General features: G+C 54.9%; 1 protein-coding gene across 1 annotated transcript in view; it reads right to left on the bottom strand.

Moving 5' to 3' along the window:
* Window positions 1-16,590, bottom strand: part of SRL (sarcalumenin) — a 38,361-nt gene that overhangs the window by 10,895 nt on the left and 10,876 nt on the right. Inside the window, 2 exon segments of the mRNA XM_042921362.1 lie at window positions 1,242-1,385; window positions 1,388-2,311. Of these exon segments, the coding sequence (XP_042777296.1) occupies window positions 1,242-1,385; window positions 1,388-2,311 (1,068 nt within the window).

The following is a 16,590-nucleotide window of genomic DNA, read 5'->3' as shown; positions in this document are numbered from 1 at the left end:
CAGAGGGGGCATCGGAAAACCTCCCCAAGAGCCCACTGTGAGGACTGAATTGGGTGAAGACGAGGACAGGAGACAGGAGTGGTTTATAGGGGTCTGCCTGTCACCCTAAGAGCACTGGAAGTCAGGGCTGGGCTCTAAGCAAATAACTGCCCTGATGAAATGAGAATTTTATCAGCCTCACACAGGCTTCGGTGGGGCATGGGCAGGAGCAGCTCTGCCTGGGAGTCCTGGGGGCGGGGGTGGGTAGGGGGCACCGTTGCTTCTCGCCCAAGCGGGAGATGCCCATGACTGCCTGCAGGCTCCCAGGGAGGGATGCCCCTGCCATGGGCCTCTGATATCACAGCCTTTGTGCTGGGTGGGATGGACATGGGCGTGAGGGGCACAGGGAGACGGGTTCCACAAGGGAAGGGAGCAGAGAAGCATCCATGTGCCTCACGCAGCAGCTCGGGAGTGGGATTCTCCGCAGGGATCAGCCTGGGCAGCACAGAGGGGAGGCGGGAAAAGCGGGGGGGGGGGGGGGGGGGGGGGGGGGGGGGGGGCGCCTGCTGGCTTAGAAGAGTGTGTGAGCACCCGACAAGCAGCGCGGAAACTAAATCCCACAGGGCAAACTGTGGGGAAGCCATGCTGGAAAGCGAGGGCCGAGCCCCATGCCTCCACCCTGAAAGCCAGCTGGGCTCTCGCCCAGGCCAGCATCTTCCCATGCGACTTGTGGGCTGTGCTACGCCTCCCTCCCCTGCTCCCCACTCCCCATGCTGAGTGGGGAGGCTGCTGCTTTTCCAGGTGAGCATCCGTGCGACATCAGTGTCACCCCCAGCCTGAGATTTCTTATCACCATCCTGACCCTGGTCTCTGTTCACCCCACCGGACCTGGCCTAGCCTTCAAGGGGAGACCCCAGGGGCCTCCCAACCACACCCTACCTGCACCTCTCTCCACCAGCTTGCTGCGACAGGGCCTCAAATCCTGCCACTACATCACCTGTCCTTCAGGGGACCTGCACTGGTCCCCGTTTAAGTGCAGGGAGGCTCCTGAGGGCCTAACTCCCAAGTGACCAGGTTCCTTTGGCCCCTCCACTGTGCAGCCTCCCACTGGTCCCTCTGAACAGGGCTTAGTGGCTAAGGAGCAGCCCGCAGGTACCTGGTGGGCCAAGCCTCCATCCAGCAAACCCGGAGCTGACTGGGGGGTTCCCCTGCCGCGCCCTGTCCCACCACACATAGGTCTGCCAATTCCGGGAACCCCCTACCCTGAGGCCCCTCGTCGGGTTCCTCTGTCTCGTCCCCCTCAGGCCCTGTATTTGATTCCTCTGAGATCAGTTGGGTCCCCTCGTCCCCAGGGCTTGCAGTTGCTGCTGCTTCCTGGGGTTCCCCGGCTTCCTCCAGGGTGCCCCTTCTTCTTGTTCTTCTTGTTCTTGTTCTTCTTCTTTTTCTTCCTCTTCTTCTTCTGAACTAGCCCCGTCACCACTGTCCTCCTCGGATTCTTCGGACACAGAGCCTTCTCCTTCCTCATCTCCGCTGTGGTCACCACTCTCCTCTTCAGAGGAGACATCCAGGCCCTCCTCAGTTAGCCCTGGTGCCTGGGCCTCAGGGCGCTGGGCCTCCTGGGTGCCCCCCGCCTCAAAGCTCTGTGCACTGCCGGTCTCCGAGGCCAGGGTGAGGGTGGGCTCCCCGTGGTCCTCAGCCCCCTCCTCAGTTTCTGTGTCCAGGTCCAAGGTTCCGTCTGGCACCTTTGGCTCCTGATCAGGCCCTGGACTGTCCTCCTGCTGTGTCTCTGGGGCATGGGCCTCCTTGACCTCTATGCCCCCCAAGCCTTCAAGCTGTGCGGTCCCTACTGCTGCCCCCTGCTCGGCGTGGTTGCCTACGACTTCTTTGGCCTCTTCAGGGACCATGCTACTCCCAGTCTGTCCTTCGGCCTCCCCAGGAACCCCCTCCTGTCCTGGGCCCTCTCCCAAACCCAGCTCTTCCTCAGGCCCATCCTCCCCTCCTGGTGGGCCTGCTTCTTCCTGCCCAGGCCCCGCAGGGTCCCCGGGGGCAGCTGACTTTGAGGCTGAGGCATTGGAGAGGCTGGCTTCGGGACCAGAGCCCGGGCCGGTGGCGGCAGCAGCAGCAGCAGCAGCGGGGGCCCCGGCGGCTGTCTGCTCCGAGCCCTCAGCCTCCCTGCCATCCGGGGAGTGAAGGAGCAGGGTCTTCTCTCGAGGGGCGGCCTCCGCATAAAGCGCCCTTTCCTTCTCCTCTAGACTTGCATCTCCAGCAGAGAAATGATTCTCCAACAAATTGCCAACATCTTCTGTGCCACCCGAGGCGGAAACTTGCAGTTCTAAATGATTAGAACACCATTGGTCAGTTTCACGGGGTTGGCACTGACTCTGCTTCTCTAAAGACTCTAACGCAACCTAGCTCCTGTCCTCCAGGAGTGAGGCGGGGACCAGGGCGTGCGGCGACGCACCTTCCTGCTCTTCGTAACTGCCCTTGGAGGCGAGCAGAGTGAGTGTTTCTCTGCCTCCCTCCCAAGATGTGGAAGGCAGCTCTCACCACTGTCCACCCCTGGAGGAGTGAATGGCTGAGCCACCCTGAGGGCCCCACGCTGGCCCTGACTCTTCGAGCCTCAGCTGGGTCCTGATGGCTTCAGGGAGGGAAACTCAGATCCCTTCCAGGCCTTCCTCAACCTTGCAGCAGGCACGTGCAGCCAGGCTCACCAGGAGACCTTTCCAAGATAGGACAGATGCATGGACATTCCGCCCCTGTCAGTTCCTAGAGTCATTAACCAGCATGCTTTTTATACTGCTATCAGCAAAGGAGTGAAAACAGGTGTATGCGGGCCAGATCATCTTAGGTTACACGGCAAGTACTTAGGGGATTACTTGTGGCTCTCAGCCTTATTAAGTCACACATCCAACTCTGTCCCCTTCAGGGCAGGCATTTGCTGGCCTTGCTACCTTAGATTACAGGGGATGTGGCCCGAGGAGGAGGAGGAGATATCCAAAACAGGCAGGGCCAAGAGCTTCCCAGCGGCCTTAGCCAACCCCTTCCCGAGGGGATCCCCTTCTTAGGACTGATGGCTATACCAGGAGAGCTGAGAGCACAGAGGCAGCAGGAGAGAGGGAGGTAGGGGCCTTCTAAGTGTGGGAGACCTCTCTCAGGAGTAAAGTGTGATTCATGTGCAAAATGGGGTCAGAAGAAAGGACTGGGCCTATTCCTTCTGACCCCTCCCACTCAGGTCAGGACCTGTGTAAGAAGGGGGACTCTGCAAGCATAGAGAGATAAAGGGCCACTGGCCCCTTGCCTTGGGGTAGGTGAGACAGCCCCAGGGCTCCCTTGACTCACAGAGATGCTTTCTGAAGGAAGCAGCATCCCACCTCTGCTGGGGACAGCCTGGTACTCCCATCTCTACATCCCACAAAGAAAAGCCACTTCTTGGGGTCCCTCTTTCGCCTCTGAGTACCCACCCATCCTGTTTCCTGAAAGCTGGGGCAGTCTCCAGGGTCGAGGAACAAATATTTTCACATTAATCCCCACAGTGGCAACCTGTTATCAAATTCAGAAGGAGGAAATTCAGACGCCTTTAATTATAAAGGAACCACTTACACTGATAGGACACTTTGACGTTCATGACCTCAGCCAACCTCCTCGATTACCATCTGGGTGACTGGAACCCAGAATTACCTACTCCTCATCCAGGCCTTCCACGCCAACTATGTTTAGGGGTGCACAGGAGAATCCCTTCGCACCCCTCCCTGCACATGCCTTCTCTCCGCTCCTGAACCATGGGAGCCAAGGCTTAATCCTCCCTGTGTTCACCAAGCCTGGGACACTGCCTGGCCCACAGAAAGTGCTATGGAGAGGTCTGTGGTGACATCCGGGTACAATAAGAATTTCTGGTCCCTCAGAGAGGGAGAACTGGAGGTTACTCACTAAAATTTTCCTTCATTGCCTCCAGAATACCTATATGTCCTGATTCTTTGCTGCATCTCTGACCCCTCGACTCCCTGGAGAGAAATCTATGGTGGGAACTTGGTTTAACCCAAAGAGACTGACAGTCCTTCTCAGCAGCAAGGCACATGTAATATATTTCATATGAGATACATGTGCAGAATTATTCAGAGCGCCAGGCAATGCTTAAGCACTTTATATAAATAAAACATGAACTGATCTTACTCAATGTATTTAATGTCACTTGCTTCTGTAAGACAAGTCTTACGCTTATCCCCGTGTTACAGCTGAGAGGACTGAAATCTGAGACACTGAATGCTTTGCCCAACACGCAGCTGGTAACTGGCGGAGGCCGTTTAACCACAGAGCTTCAGAGGAGACTGCCTGGCCCTGGAGCAGGGTACCGCGCCTCGGAGTGTGGTCCAGGCACCTGCAACACCGGCATCACCTGGGAGCTAGGGAGATATGCAGGCTCTGGGACCCTGGCCCAGACCCACTGAATCAGAATCTGCATTTTCACAAGATGCCCAGGCAGTTGGTTTCCAGAAGCACTAGTCTACACCACCTGATAAAACTGCGTCTGAACCGCTGGTTCTGGGCACTGGCTGGACATTGGAATCACCCAGTTCTTGTGCCATTCCTCCTCTCTCCTCAGAAGTTCTGACTGAATTAGGATGTATCCCCAGCATCAGAACTTTAATAAAAAAATTTCTTGGTAATTCTAACATGCAGCCAAAGCTGCAAACCACTGATAAACCAAATAATCCTAAACCCAAGGCTTCTGCTCCTGGCCCTCCTGACTCGTGTGCCCACGGGGGGCTTCCAATTTGGATGAGTCACCCAAGGCTTGGCCTGTGCCTTTGGAACAGCAGCAATCCAGGCTCCTCCTCTGGTGAATCCAGCCCTTTCCACAGGTCCCTTTTGCCTTCTACTGTTGATGATGATGATGGCGGGGATGGTGATGGTGGTGATGGTGTTGGTGATGATGATGATGGTGGTGACAGTGATGATGGTGATGGTAGAGATAATGGTGATGGTGGGGATGGTGGGTGGAATATACTCTGGGTCTGACCACTTGAGGTGTTTCTAATATTCTCTAATAAATTTCTAATAAGTTTCTAATTTCTAATAAAATACCTTCTGTCCCTGGTAAGAGTAAAAGGGTTACATAATCCCAAGGGAAATGAGGACCCCAGATTTTGGGGGCTTGCCACGAACTTCACTGCACTCCTGGGACCCGGACAGGAATTCAGGTATGTGCGTGTGTGTATACACATTTATATCCACACCCTTCCTGGGTTTTACGATTTAATGTCAAGCCGTCACTGACCTGCTAAGCAATTTGGAGCAAAAGAGACCAAGGGTGATGCCTTCATGCCCTGTGACCTTCTTTTCCAGGCTAAAAATAACATCTCTGACAGAAAGTCCCTCCGTGAAACAAGCTATGCCATCGGGCCCCCAGAGCCCAATCCCCAGGAAGCAGCTGTGCCATTGGGCCTGATCTCTCCTCTGGGAGGCAGTCAAAGGCTTCAAGAGCCTCTGATTAAATTCAGTGTAATTCCATGAAATCAAATCCAGTGTCTTCCCTTCTTCCCTGATCTCTCCAGCATCTAGCTGGAGCCCCCAATGGCCCCTGGAGGAGGTGGGGGAGGGCACAGAGGACCCAGGATACCCTGAATGAGTTGAGCCCGGTAAGATGAGTCTTGGTCCACCCCAGGACACGCAGTACTGTACTGTAGGCGCGGCTGCCAAGGCAGCCGCCCTGCCCCTGGACAGGCCCGGGTGCTTACGTCAGAGTACACGAATAGCAAGCCCCCAGCTCCACCCCAGAGATCACGGGAAGGCCCGCGTGCTGGACAGCCTGAGGCCCGAGCCCCACTCACACTCCGGGCAGAGCATGGCATAAACCGGCTCTGCTTTCTCTCCCGACACCACCTCTGCCATCTTTGTGGTCAGTTTCGGTGGCTTGCCCCCTCCACAGTCCCAGCAGGGACCCCAGGCTCAATTCCTCTTTCTACTACCAACCAAACACTTGATTGTTCCCAGTTCCTAACCCTTTGCAAAGCACTTTCCACATGGACTCAAAACTGTGGAGTCACCAAGGGCCTTGCTGCGTCCAACCGCAGAGGGGGAAGCTCTGGCCAGGGAGCTTGAGAGACTTTCCCAAGGTCAAAGGTAGGGTTGGGACAGAGCCCAGGTTCATGGCCCTCAGTCTAGAGTTTGTTCTGCTCCCATGTAGCTTACAAACCATGTCCCATGAAAGCTAGAGTTCCATGGACTTGGTTAGGGGGTGCAGGAAGATAAAGGAACTGGGGTTCAGCCACCCCTTTACTTCCTGCCAGCAGCTCCTCTTGGGAACTATTCAGTCCCACTGCCTAAGGAGGGGGGGTGACAGCCACTGCTTCTGCCTCTCTCGCCTTGTCCCTAAAATTTCCACTAGCCTCCTCTTGATCATTTTCCCCAACAGCCCAAGGATCCCCCACTGTGGCATCTGCTGACTTTGCTGACCATCGTGTGCCCAGCACGGAGCTGGGTGGTGTCTTTCCTTCACGCAGAACTTCACGCTTCCCAAAGGAGTTTCATGTTCTTAAAGCAGACACGGGAAAGTCCAGTTGTTTGCCCGACAAGCATTCCAGGGATGGGCTAGAACTTGGGCCAAGAAACAGAGCAGAGCTCCCGGGCCACACGCGGGTGGTATCCAAGAGCTGCAGGGCTTTCCAAGCACAGACGCCCAACCTCTGAGGTTTGGGTCAGCATGAATCTGCGTGTTTCAGAAGGTGATTCTAACAAGCACTAACGTGTGACAACCCTCCGTGCCAGGCATCAGGGAGTCTGTGTTGAAGCTGAAGCCGGAGATCGGCAGGTCAGAACCCGAGATGCTGCTTAGTTGACCTGTTTTGAACCCACCTCGAGGTGCTGAATGTATTCGGTGCCTCCACGGAATAGAAGGTAAACTCAATCCCACCTGCCCAAGACTCCTCAGCACACATTTCTAAGGACTGGCCAAGGTTATCCTCCACGTCTTCTCATCCAACTGAAACTACTGAGTCCACAAAGTCACACACAGGTAAAATACCTTTGACTGTCACTCAGACACAATTATGCAGATGAGTCATCAGTAATAAAGCCCCAGGGGGACAATCACTGTCCAGTTCTAACCCTGGACACATCTGTACCCAGGAGTCAGGAATACCAGTCTTGCATCCAGACGGTCCCACGTCTTTCACCAGGCTGTCCTTCACCCCAACACTCAGACAGCTCATCAGCCGTGCCTCAAGTGCACCCTTCAGAAACGGAGTCAGAGCAGCACACCGACCCCTTCTGTGTCCTAGGTCTTGTCTCTGAACGCTCCTGGACGGGCCAATGGTCGGCAGCCTCTTTTGGTGTCTTAGACATTTTTTTCTTGACCTTATTTACAGAGCAAACGCTCACCACTCAGGGCCCTTTGTTCCTTCGCTTCTTGGATGAGTCTTCAGACAGCTTTGCAGATGCCAACACTGAGAAGGACCCTAGAAGAAAGCGTCCACATCCTCCCAGAACCCTGAGGCCCTCTCTCTCGCCATTCTGTTAGCCTTTACCTCTTCCACCCCGGACAAGGGGACCAGGGTGCAGTGAGTGAGGCAGCCATCTTTGGAAGGTTTCTTTGGCCTCCTGGCCAAGCTCCTGAAGTCAAGGTTAATCCCACCAGGACAGCTAGTCCCTGGCTGGACTCTGGCCCCAAAACGATTCACCCAGGAGACAGCACACAATGACCAGGACACCATGAGACTGGGAGTCCAAAGGGACCCCCTCACAGACCGAGCCATTTGATTTCACTGTGATCCAGAGCCTGAAACTCTGAGGAGTGACTGCTCCAAGGTCACAGGTCTGGTTAAACCAATTAGCAGTGGGCTGGTTCTAGAAGCCCAGAACTCCACCAACTCTGAGTCCATGGGCTTTCCCAGCACCAGGACACCAATTCCCAGAAAGGAGAGGGGGTGAGCCAGCCTCAGGATAAGCGACTGTTCACTGTACCCTCTTCCTTCTCCCTTTAAAAAGGATTAAGACTTCAAGACCAGGGGCGCCTGGGTGGCGCAGTCGGTTAAGCGTCCGACTTCAGCCAGGTCACGATCTCGCGGTCCGTGAGTTCGAGCCCCGCGTCGGGCTCTGGGCTGATGGCTCGGAGCCTGGAGCCTGTTTCCGATTCTGTGTCTCCCTCGCTCTCTCTGCCCCTCCCCCGTTCATGCTCTGTCTCTCTCTGTCCCAAAAATAAATAAAAAACGAAAAAAAAAAAAAAAAAGACTTCAAGACCATTGCTTTTAACCCACAAAGTCCAGAGAATTGACAGAAGAACTCCATCCCCCTTCCCCATCCTTAATTCCTGGGAATTCTTGCTTCGGGGGGTACAGAGAGAAATCACCCACAATCCCACAACCATTCCTGTTGCTGATGCCCAGAGGATTCATGGATGTGGATGAGCACTCACATTTGAAAGGCAAATGAGTTTGGAAGAAGTAAACCATCAAAGTCCTAACCCTCAGTGTGACTTAATTACCAACAGGATACCCTGTGGAAAATCCAGTTTTCCCAGAGATCAGCCCTTCCTGAAATGAATAGAAATCCTTGTAGGAGTCACTGGACTATACTCCCTCCATTCAGAGGGACTGAGCTGGGCAGGAGAGGGAAGGAAGGAGGGAGAGATGGAGGCTGGATCCTGAGACAGGTGGCTGGCTTCCTCCACCCCCCACCTCCCCACCCAATGACATGGAATCCCCCTGCAATCCAGAGGCTGGCCTCTGGGAGGGCTACGGCTGGGCTTCTGGTCACCAGGCATGGAGACACCCGCTAAGAGCCAAAGCAATGTGGCTCCCCGAGGTCACAGTCAGACGGATGCCTTGAGATCAGATCAGAACCACCAGAGGCTTGGATGTGGGGGTAACAATGACATCAGACCCACGTCAACCCCAAGGCGGGGGGGAAGTGAGGGGAAGTCTGCTTAATTCTCAAGCTTGGAAAATGGACGTGATGCCTTCCCCGCCTGGACCCGAACCACATCTCGGGGCTTCCCTTTGCCACGAGACCCAGAGCCAGACTGGCTTCTGGATGTGGTCAGAAGTCAGGACAGCTCTACAGTGTCTCACTAACCAGCAGTGTGACCTTGCTCCTCAACACCTCCCCCCCCCGCCCCCGCACCAACTCCACTGGTCCATAAAATGCAGGTAATAATACCTCCTTTGCCAACCCTTTCAAAGTATTTTAAGCATCAGATAACGTTTAAAAGCATTCTACAATGTTAGAGATAATAATGCTCATTTCCTAGAAGAACAAAGATGCCGGGCCAAATCCCAAGTTCGCTGAGTGGGCCAAAACAGAACAAGCTTTGGACAGGAGCCAAGCTGGCTCACCTTCACTCTAATCCTTCCTACCCGCTGTTTCGGTGGGGGGGGGGTGGGGGGTAGGTCAGTGGTCTTTCTGCCCGGGGCTCTTTATCCCCTTTATGCGGCCAGAAGCAGCCTGGACAAGGAGTTGTGGGCGTGCTGGGGGTAGCCTGACTCTTTCCATAAGGTTCCAGCTGGCCCGGGGACAGGAATGGGCCTCAGCTGTCAACACTCCTGGAGTCCAGATCTCGCCCTGCTGAGCCCCACGTTGACTCCTGTGATGACCGACCTCCACTTCCAGTCAGCCCTGACTCACCCAGAAACTTCTTTCTTTTTTCTAATGTTTATTTATTTTTGAGAGAGAGAGACAGAGTGGGAGGGAGGGAGGGGCAGAGAGAGAGAGGGAGACACAGAATCTGAAGCAGGCTGAGCTGTCAGCACAGAGCCCGACGCGGAGCCCAAACTCGTGAACTATAAGATCATGACCTGAGCCGAAGTCAGACACTTAACTGACTGAGCCACCCTGGCGCCCCTCACCCAGAAACTTCCGAAGGAATGCATTGCTTCCTCTGTCTCCCCTGCCTCCCAGATCCCTTTGCCCCACCACTGAAGGAGTGACCCCACACGTCACCCCCAGCACAAATGCACGCTCAGGGGGTGCCGAAGCCCACTCTGTGTGCTGTGTGTGAGGACGGGTGAGAGGCGCTGCCTGCAGGAGGAGCAACTAAGGGCCCTTCCTTCTCAGAAGCGGCAACACAACCAGAGAGGCCACCACCGTGACAGACCGCCCTCGTCGTCCTTGGAATAAGCGAGCACAGGGCGGTAAGCCCTTTAGGAATGACTCAGGCCTTGAGAAAGTAGCTTTGACTGCACCACAGAGACAGAGAGAGAGAATGGCACTCAGCTTGTCCCGCTCGGCTGAAATCAGAGCTAATGTTTTCACAGCTTTGAAGGGTCTGCACGACCACAGGCGGCCCCAATGACAGAGCCAGGCCTGCCCCACACCTGCTTGGCGGTGAGGTGTCCTGAGCAGATCTTACCTCCAGAAGACCGAGAAGCTGTTTCCCCCCAAGTCTGCTCAGGGAAGGTTATGGAGGAAGGTGAAACCAAGGGCAGAGGCTAGAGCAGCAATAACGAATATTGTGCCCCGTGAGTTGCCCTGCATACTCCGGCCCATAGACCCTTCCCGCAAAACCGCTATCCAGACAAGATGCCAGATCTCTCCAGCTTCTCTCCCAGAGGACTTTACCAAGTTCACAGCACATGTGCTCCACTCCTGGGTCCTTACATTGGTGGCGCCAAACCTCATTCTTGTTTTGATTATTTTCACGTTAGAGATTTGTAGTGCTGAAGAAACCTTGGAAATTAACTAGCCCAATCCATCCATTTCACAGCAGAGGTGACTGAGGCACAGAGAGCTAAAAGAGCCAGCTGGAAGCCGCATAATGAGCAAAAGCTGGACTTAAACCAAGGTCTCTGTAGCCCTCGCCCTGGTCTTTCACATGGGGTTCCACCCAGCTACGACTTTCTTCTCTCCTTGACGTTTCTAATGCATTATGCCCACGTCTTGCCCTTGCCCTGAGACCCAGCATTCCTGGGATCGCTCATTCATTCCCCCTCATTGCTCCTATAAGGCATGGCCTCCCAGTGAGTACCAGCTGAGGACTCTGACGTCAGGCTGGGTCCCAGAGCACAGATCTCGATGGAGACCTTGGGAAGGACTGGGGTAAGGTTCAAGCTCCTCGAGGCCATCTGCACCCAGCCCAGCCCTGTGTTTCCCATCACTCTGGGTGCTCTGGTATCATGGTAGGGTGGGGGTAGGGGATGCAGGGAGGGATTCACTGTCCCCGTCATCGGGGGACAAAGGTCAGCTGGTTCCACGAAAGTTACATGAGATCAACTCTTAGTTTCTGAGTTCAGGACTGCAGAGGCCAAACAACCCCAACGAGAAGAGGCTTCCAGAGTCTGGGTCACAAGGGAAAAGGAAGAAGACTTCTCCCCGCTCCATGAACGGTACAAACTCCCAAAGCCTCTAGAGCAAACCCATCCATTACCCTCAGTTAGGACTTCAGAGCTTGGAATGCCACAGGGAAAGAATATCCAGGCCGATCTATGGTAGGATGTTCTAGAAATCCTATGTCTCCCCTGGGAGCAGGCTTGCCGGTTTGTATCCCCAAGTGTCCTAGCCCACTGACCCTCAGACACGTGGGCCACATTCTCCCGGTGAGAGGTGGCTCTCTCCCTCCCAAAGGGCCCCCCTCTCTGGAAATCCCCACCCCTAGGGAGAAATCCTTTTAGGCAGTTAAACCCCCAAGGAAGCTTCTTGCTGGAGTTAGTGTCGCCAAGGGTCTGGGTTCTTGTCTCTTCAAACACTGAGAGCAAATGAGGCTCTTGCTACCCAGACCTTTCTTTTCCTTCAGCAGCCTGGTGACCAGGCAGGTCAGGGTGAGCACTCTTCTGGTTCCCACGGGGCTCCCCTGGGGAGAGGAAGGTTAAAGCCAAGGGCAGGCCGGAGGGCGGGGCAAGAGCAAGCGAACATTCCGCACTCACTGTCCCCGGGATGACCCTTCCTGATCAACACCAAGGGCCCCACGCAGCCTCTGCCAGGCCACATCTAGGAGCTCCAGCCAGTGGCCTGCCTGCCGGCCGGCCACACACAATAAGCAACCCCCCCCCCACCCCCCCCGCCCCAAAGCCTGAGCCTGCTCTGGTATCGTTTCCCATAGCTGCTATAACAAAGCACCACAACCTGGGCAGCTTAAAGCAGCAGGAATGTTTCAATTCCTGGTCAGGGAAGCCTTTCAAATCACTATGTTGTACACCTGAAACTAATAAAACACTGGAAGGAAAGAAGGAAGGGAGGAAGGGAGGGAGGGGAAGAGAGAGACGTAAGTGTATTATTATCTCTCCATTCTGGAGGCCAGAAGTCCAAACTCAGGGTGTCCGCAGGGCCGTGCTCCTACCAAAGGTGCTCAGGGAGGCTCCTTCCTGCCTCTTCCGCTTCTGCTGGTTCCCGGCAGTCCCTGGCCTATCCACGTGTGTCTCCCATGTCTACCTCCGTGGCCCACGGCCTTCTCCCTGTGTCTCTATTCTGCATCTCTCCTCCTCCACTTCAAAGGGCACCCAGTCAGGCTAACTAACCACATCTGCAAGGAACCGATTTCCAAATAAGGCCACATTTGGAGGCACGGGAGGCATGGGTTGTGAGAACCAACCCATAAGAGGTCACACCACTACCTGCTTCTCAGCAGGTCCGGCCTCACCTGTTCCCTCTTGCCAGGTCCCGATGCCTCTATGACGTCTTCCAGTTCTCACCTCTCCAAGCCACCTGGTTGGTCCCCTCACTGACCTCAGCTGACTCAGTGTCCATGACTGTCTATACTGAGCCACGTGATGCAACCCTGTCCCATGTGGCTGTGACCTTCGGGGGGGGCAGGGGTGCGTGTGTCCAATCTTCCCTCCTAGGCTGTCATTGACTCTGGCTGGTGCACCTGTGGTCCCAAAGCCTCTTCGTGTCCCCACAGTGCCTAAGAAAGCCATGAGCTCCAGGACTCAAACAATGAACACCTGCAGAATTCTCTAAGAAACCGCATTCAGCCCTCGTGCATTTCCAACCGGTATCCTCCCTGCCAGACTCACTGTCGCCCACTCCCCACTGCCTGGACCTGGCTAATTCCAGCTCACACATCAGACTTCAGCTTTGAAGCCCATCCCCGGGAGGCCTCCTGGGGCCTCCCAGTACTGAGACGCTTCTGCTCTGTGTTCCCATTGCACTCCCTGTGGCAGCCTTTAACTCGTGTCCCCATGGAAGAGAAGTCCCCTGAGACCAAGGCCTGCAGTGTTTCCCCAGTGGGATCACAGGGGTCCAGCACGGGGCCTGGCAGCACAGCAAATGTCTGTTGGATGCCCTGAGAGCACCAGAGAGTAGTGAGCCTCTTTCCCGGGTCAGCCCTTCTCAAGGCGTGGCTCAAGGCCATTTGCAAAAAGGATGAGAGAAGAGCTTAGTTAGAAGTTCCATTCTGGGTGCCTGGGTGGCTCAGTCGGTTAAACGTCCGGCTAGGGCTCAGGTCACGATCTCGAGGTTCATGGGTTCGAGCCCTGCGTTGGGCTCTGTGCTGACAGCCTGGAGCCTGCTTCTGATTCTGTGTCTCCCTCTCTCTCGGCCACACTCCAGCTTGTGCTCTGTCTCTGTCTCTCAAAAATGAATAAAACATATAAAAATTTTTTAAAAAGTTCCATTCCTGGACCATTCCTCAAAGCCACTGAATTGCACTCAGCGAGGGGGGCGGGGGTTGTTGCAAGGCTGGTGCTTATCAGCTGTGGGGACATTACGGGTCTGGGGTCTAGCTGGCCTTGCTACCCTGCCAGGGGATATTCCCAGGAGAAGAGCACAAAGAAGCAGATGTGGCTGGTGATGGGAGGCTCTCACAGAACCTGCCTGAGGAATGGAAGCCTGGTGGTTGAAAACAGCTGCCCAGCTCAGGGAGCAGCCCTGGGACCCCTGGGACCCTCAGGGAGGAAGAGAAAGAGAGAAGGACAGAGTTAGGGGCCAAATTTGCTCTCCTAATCAGCAGCGGAAACGTGAGCCTCTGTCTCAACTCCTCTGTGCTTGTTTCATCAATAATAAAACGGAAAAGGGGCGCCTGGGTGGCTTAGTCGGTTAAGCGGCCGACTTCAGCTCAGGTCATGATCTCTCGGCCTAGGAGTTTGAGCCCCACGTCTGGCTCTGTGCTGACAGCTCGGGGTCTGGAGCCCACTTCAGATTCTGTGCCTCCCTCTCTCTCTGCACCTCCCTGCTCGTACTCTGTGTATCTCTCTCTCTCAAAAATAAACATTGGGGCGCCTGGGTGGCTCAGTAGGTTAAGCATCTGACGTTGGCTCAGGTCATAATCTCACAGCTTGTGAGTTCGAGCCCTGCATCCGGCTCTGTGCTGATAGCTCAGACCCTGGAAACTGCTTCAAATTCTGTGGCTCCCTCTCTCTCTGCTCCTTCCCTGCTCGAGATATGGTTGCACATATCTGTGAAAACACTAAAAACTACTGAGTTGCACACTTTAAATGGACACATTATATGTATTTGAATTATGTGTCAATAAAGCTATCTTTTTTTAAAAAAACCTGTTGTCTACCTTCCAAATCTATCCTCGGCCTAACCATTTCTCCCACCCCTAGCTTGACATCTCTCACCTGGGTTGTGAAACTGCTCAGGGAGGAGCGCCAGGCCCTCTGTTCCCCACACGTGCTCCCTCTCTGCACATGCTCTGGCGGCCCCCTCCTCCACACAGGCTTGCTTTCTATGAGCAAGCGCACCGGGCCTCCGTGCTCTCTGCTGGGAATGCCCTCCCCACACAGCTGCCCAGCTCTCCACTCTCCTCCCCTACATCTTAGCTCCTTGTCACTATTTCTGCAAGGCCTTCTCCTACCACCCTGGTGACACTGTCTCCCAACTAGCCTTCCCCTCTCCCCAACCTAACCTTTTTCTCCACTGCACCTATAATTGTCCAATAAACTAAATAACTTACTTATTTGGTTTCCTCGTCAGAGATTTTGTTTCCCAGTACCTTGAACAGACTTTGGATGGATGGATGGATAGATGGATGGACAGGTGGATGATGGATGGATGGGTGGATGGATGGATGATGGTAGCAAAATATAAGGCCTTCCCTCAACTCAGTGGCAGAGAGTTCCAGAAGAGAGGAGATTTGAGACTGGGATTCATAACCACAGAAGTACCCATGGGTCAAGTCATTTAAGCAGCCCAGGCCTATTTTTTTCTTTTTCTTTTTTTCTGTCTTTTTGTGATCAAAGGGTCCTAGGAGTAGTTGCCTTATCAGCTCAAAAGGTTACTGTGATAACCATGAACTTCATTCCTGAATTTAAGACCCTCCCTTAAGCACACAGCATCTAACTGGAGGGACAAGCCAGACAGAGGAGAGCAAGGAATGCCAGGGTAAGTGCGGTCAGCTTTTCTAGAAAGGCTAGCAGACAGTGGAGACCTGTCCCCAACCCTGCTCTCCTCCAGAACCAGGACGAAGCAGAGACAGGGCAGTAGAGCCACAGCCACCAGTTTCCAGAGCTGCCCTGACACCCCAGACTCGGGGTCAGGGACCCCTAAGTCTGCCACGAGGACACCCACATGCCCATCCTTACAGCTGGGCGTTCCTGCTGCTGGCAAGGAGGGGGCAGAAAGGCAGAGATGGCAGGATGCAAACCTTCATCTGGAAGTTGGCTCTCCAAGGACCTCCTGCAGAATGTTAGGAGGTGACTCCATGCCCCGCTTACTCTCCTGCTGCACTCGGGGTGGGAGACTCCAAGGGGCCGGGCACCCACCCGGAGAGGGAGAGCTAGGCCTAACGCTGCTGGGCCTCAGTCTCTGGGTTCTTGGCCTGCGACTCTTCTCCACCACACACCAGCCCAGAAACAGAGCCTCCTGTCCCCAGGACAGGCCCACTCTATCTCGATCCATACCTGAGCACACCCAACAAGGAGCTGGAACATGCCCCCCGCCATCCTCCCCAGCACCAGCACAAGGCTAGGTGGCCTCCTGGGATCGCCTGCCCCCAGCCAGCTGTCGGTCCATTCGTTCAACACGTTTGTACTGGGTGTGTCAGCAGAGCTCCAAATTAGCTACTACGGCAATAGCGTGGGCGGTGGGGCCAGAGAGAGGACGAAGGAAACAGGTGCCATCTGTGCCCAGTAGAGGGCTACCACCCAGGAGAGAGACGGGAACTGTATGTTCAGAGCCAGCAACCACTCAGCCGTTGGGTCCAAGGCTATGGAGCCTGAGGGGTTGAAGGGTGCCCTCCACCCCCAAATTCCCATCCCTCCAGAACCTCAGAATGTGACGTTATTTGGAAATAAGGCCTGTACAGATATAAGTAGTTAAGCGGTGGCCATACTGCATTAGGGTGGGCCTTAAGGCCGATGACTGATGTCCTTAGAAAAAAAGCAGAGGACACACAGAGACTCACAGAGGAGGGGCCACGTGAGGACAGAGGCAGAGATCGGAGACGCGTCTACAAGCCAAGGAAGGCCAAGGATCCACCAGAAGCTGGAAGAGGCAGGAAGGATCCTCCTGTGAAGCCTGCCAGCATCTTGATTTCTGACTTCTGGCCTCCAGACTGCGAGAGGTTAAGTTTCTGTTGTTGGAAGGCATGAGGTTTACGGTCACTGGTTCCGATGGCCCCAGGAGGGGAACACAGGAACAGCGCTGAGGCCTGGCCCCACGAGGTCTTCCTGACCCCCCTCACACTAAGCGGTGGTGCTCTCACCAGCCCCACGGCCCTCTCCCACCCACTCCCCTTCTCTG

Source organism: Panthera leo, chromosome E3 (assembly GCF_018350215.1).
Source record: "Panthera leo isolate Ple1 chromosome E3, P.leo_Ple1_pat1.1, whole genome shotgun sequence".
Taxonomy (NCBI): Eukaryota; Metazoa; Chordata; class Mammalia; order Carnivora; family Felidae; genus Panthera; species Panthera leo.
The sequence above is the reverse complement of the archived record's forward strand: the minus strand, read 5'-3'. Positions and strand labels throughout refer to the sequence as shown.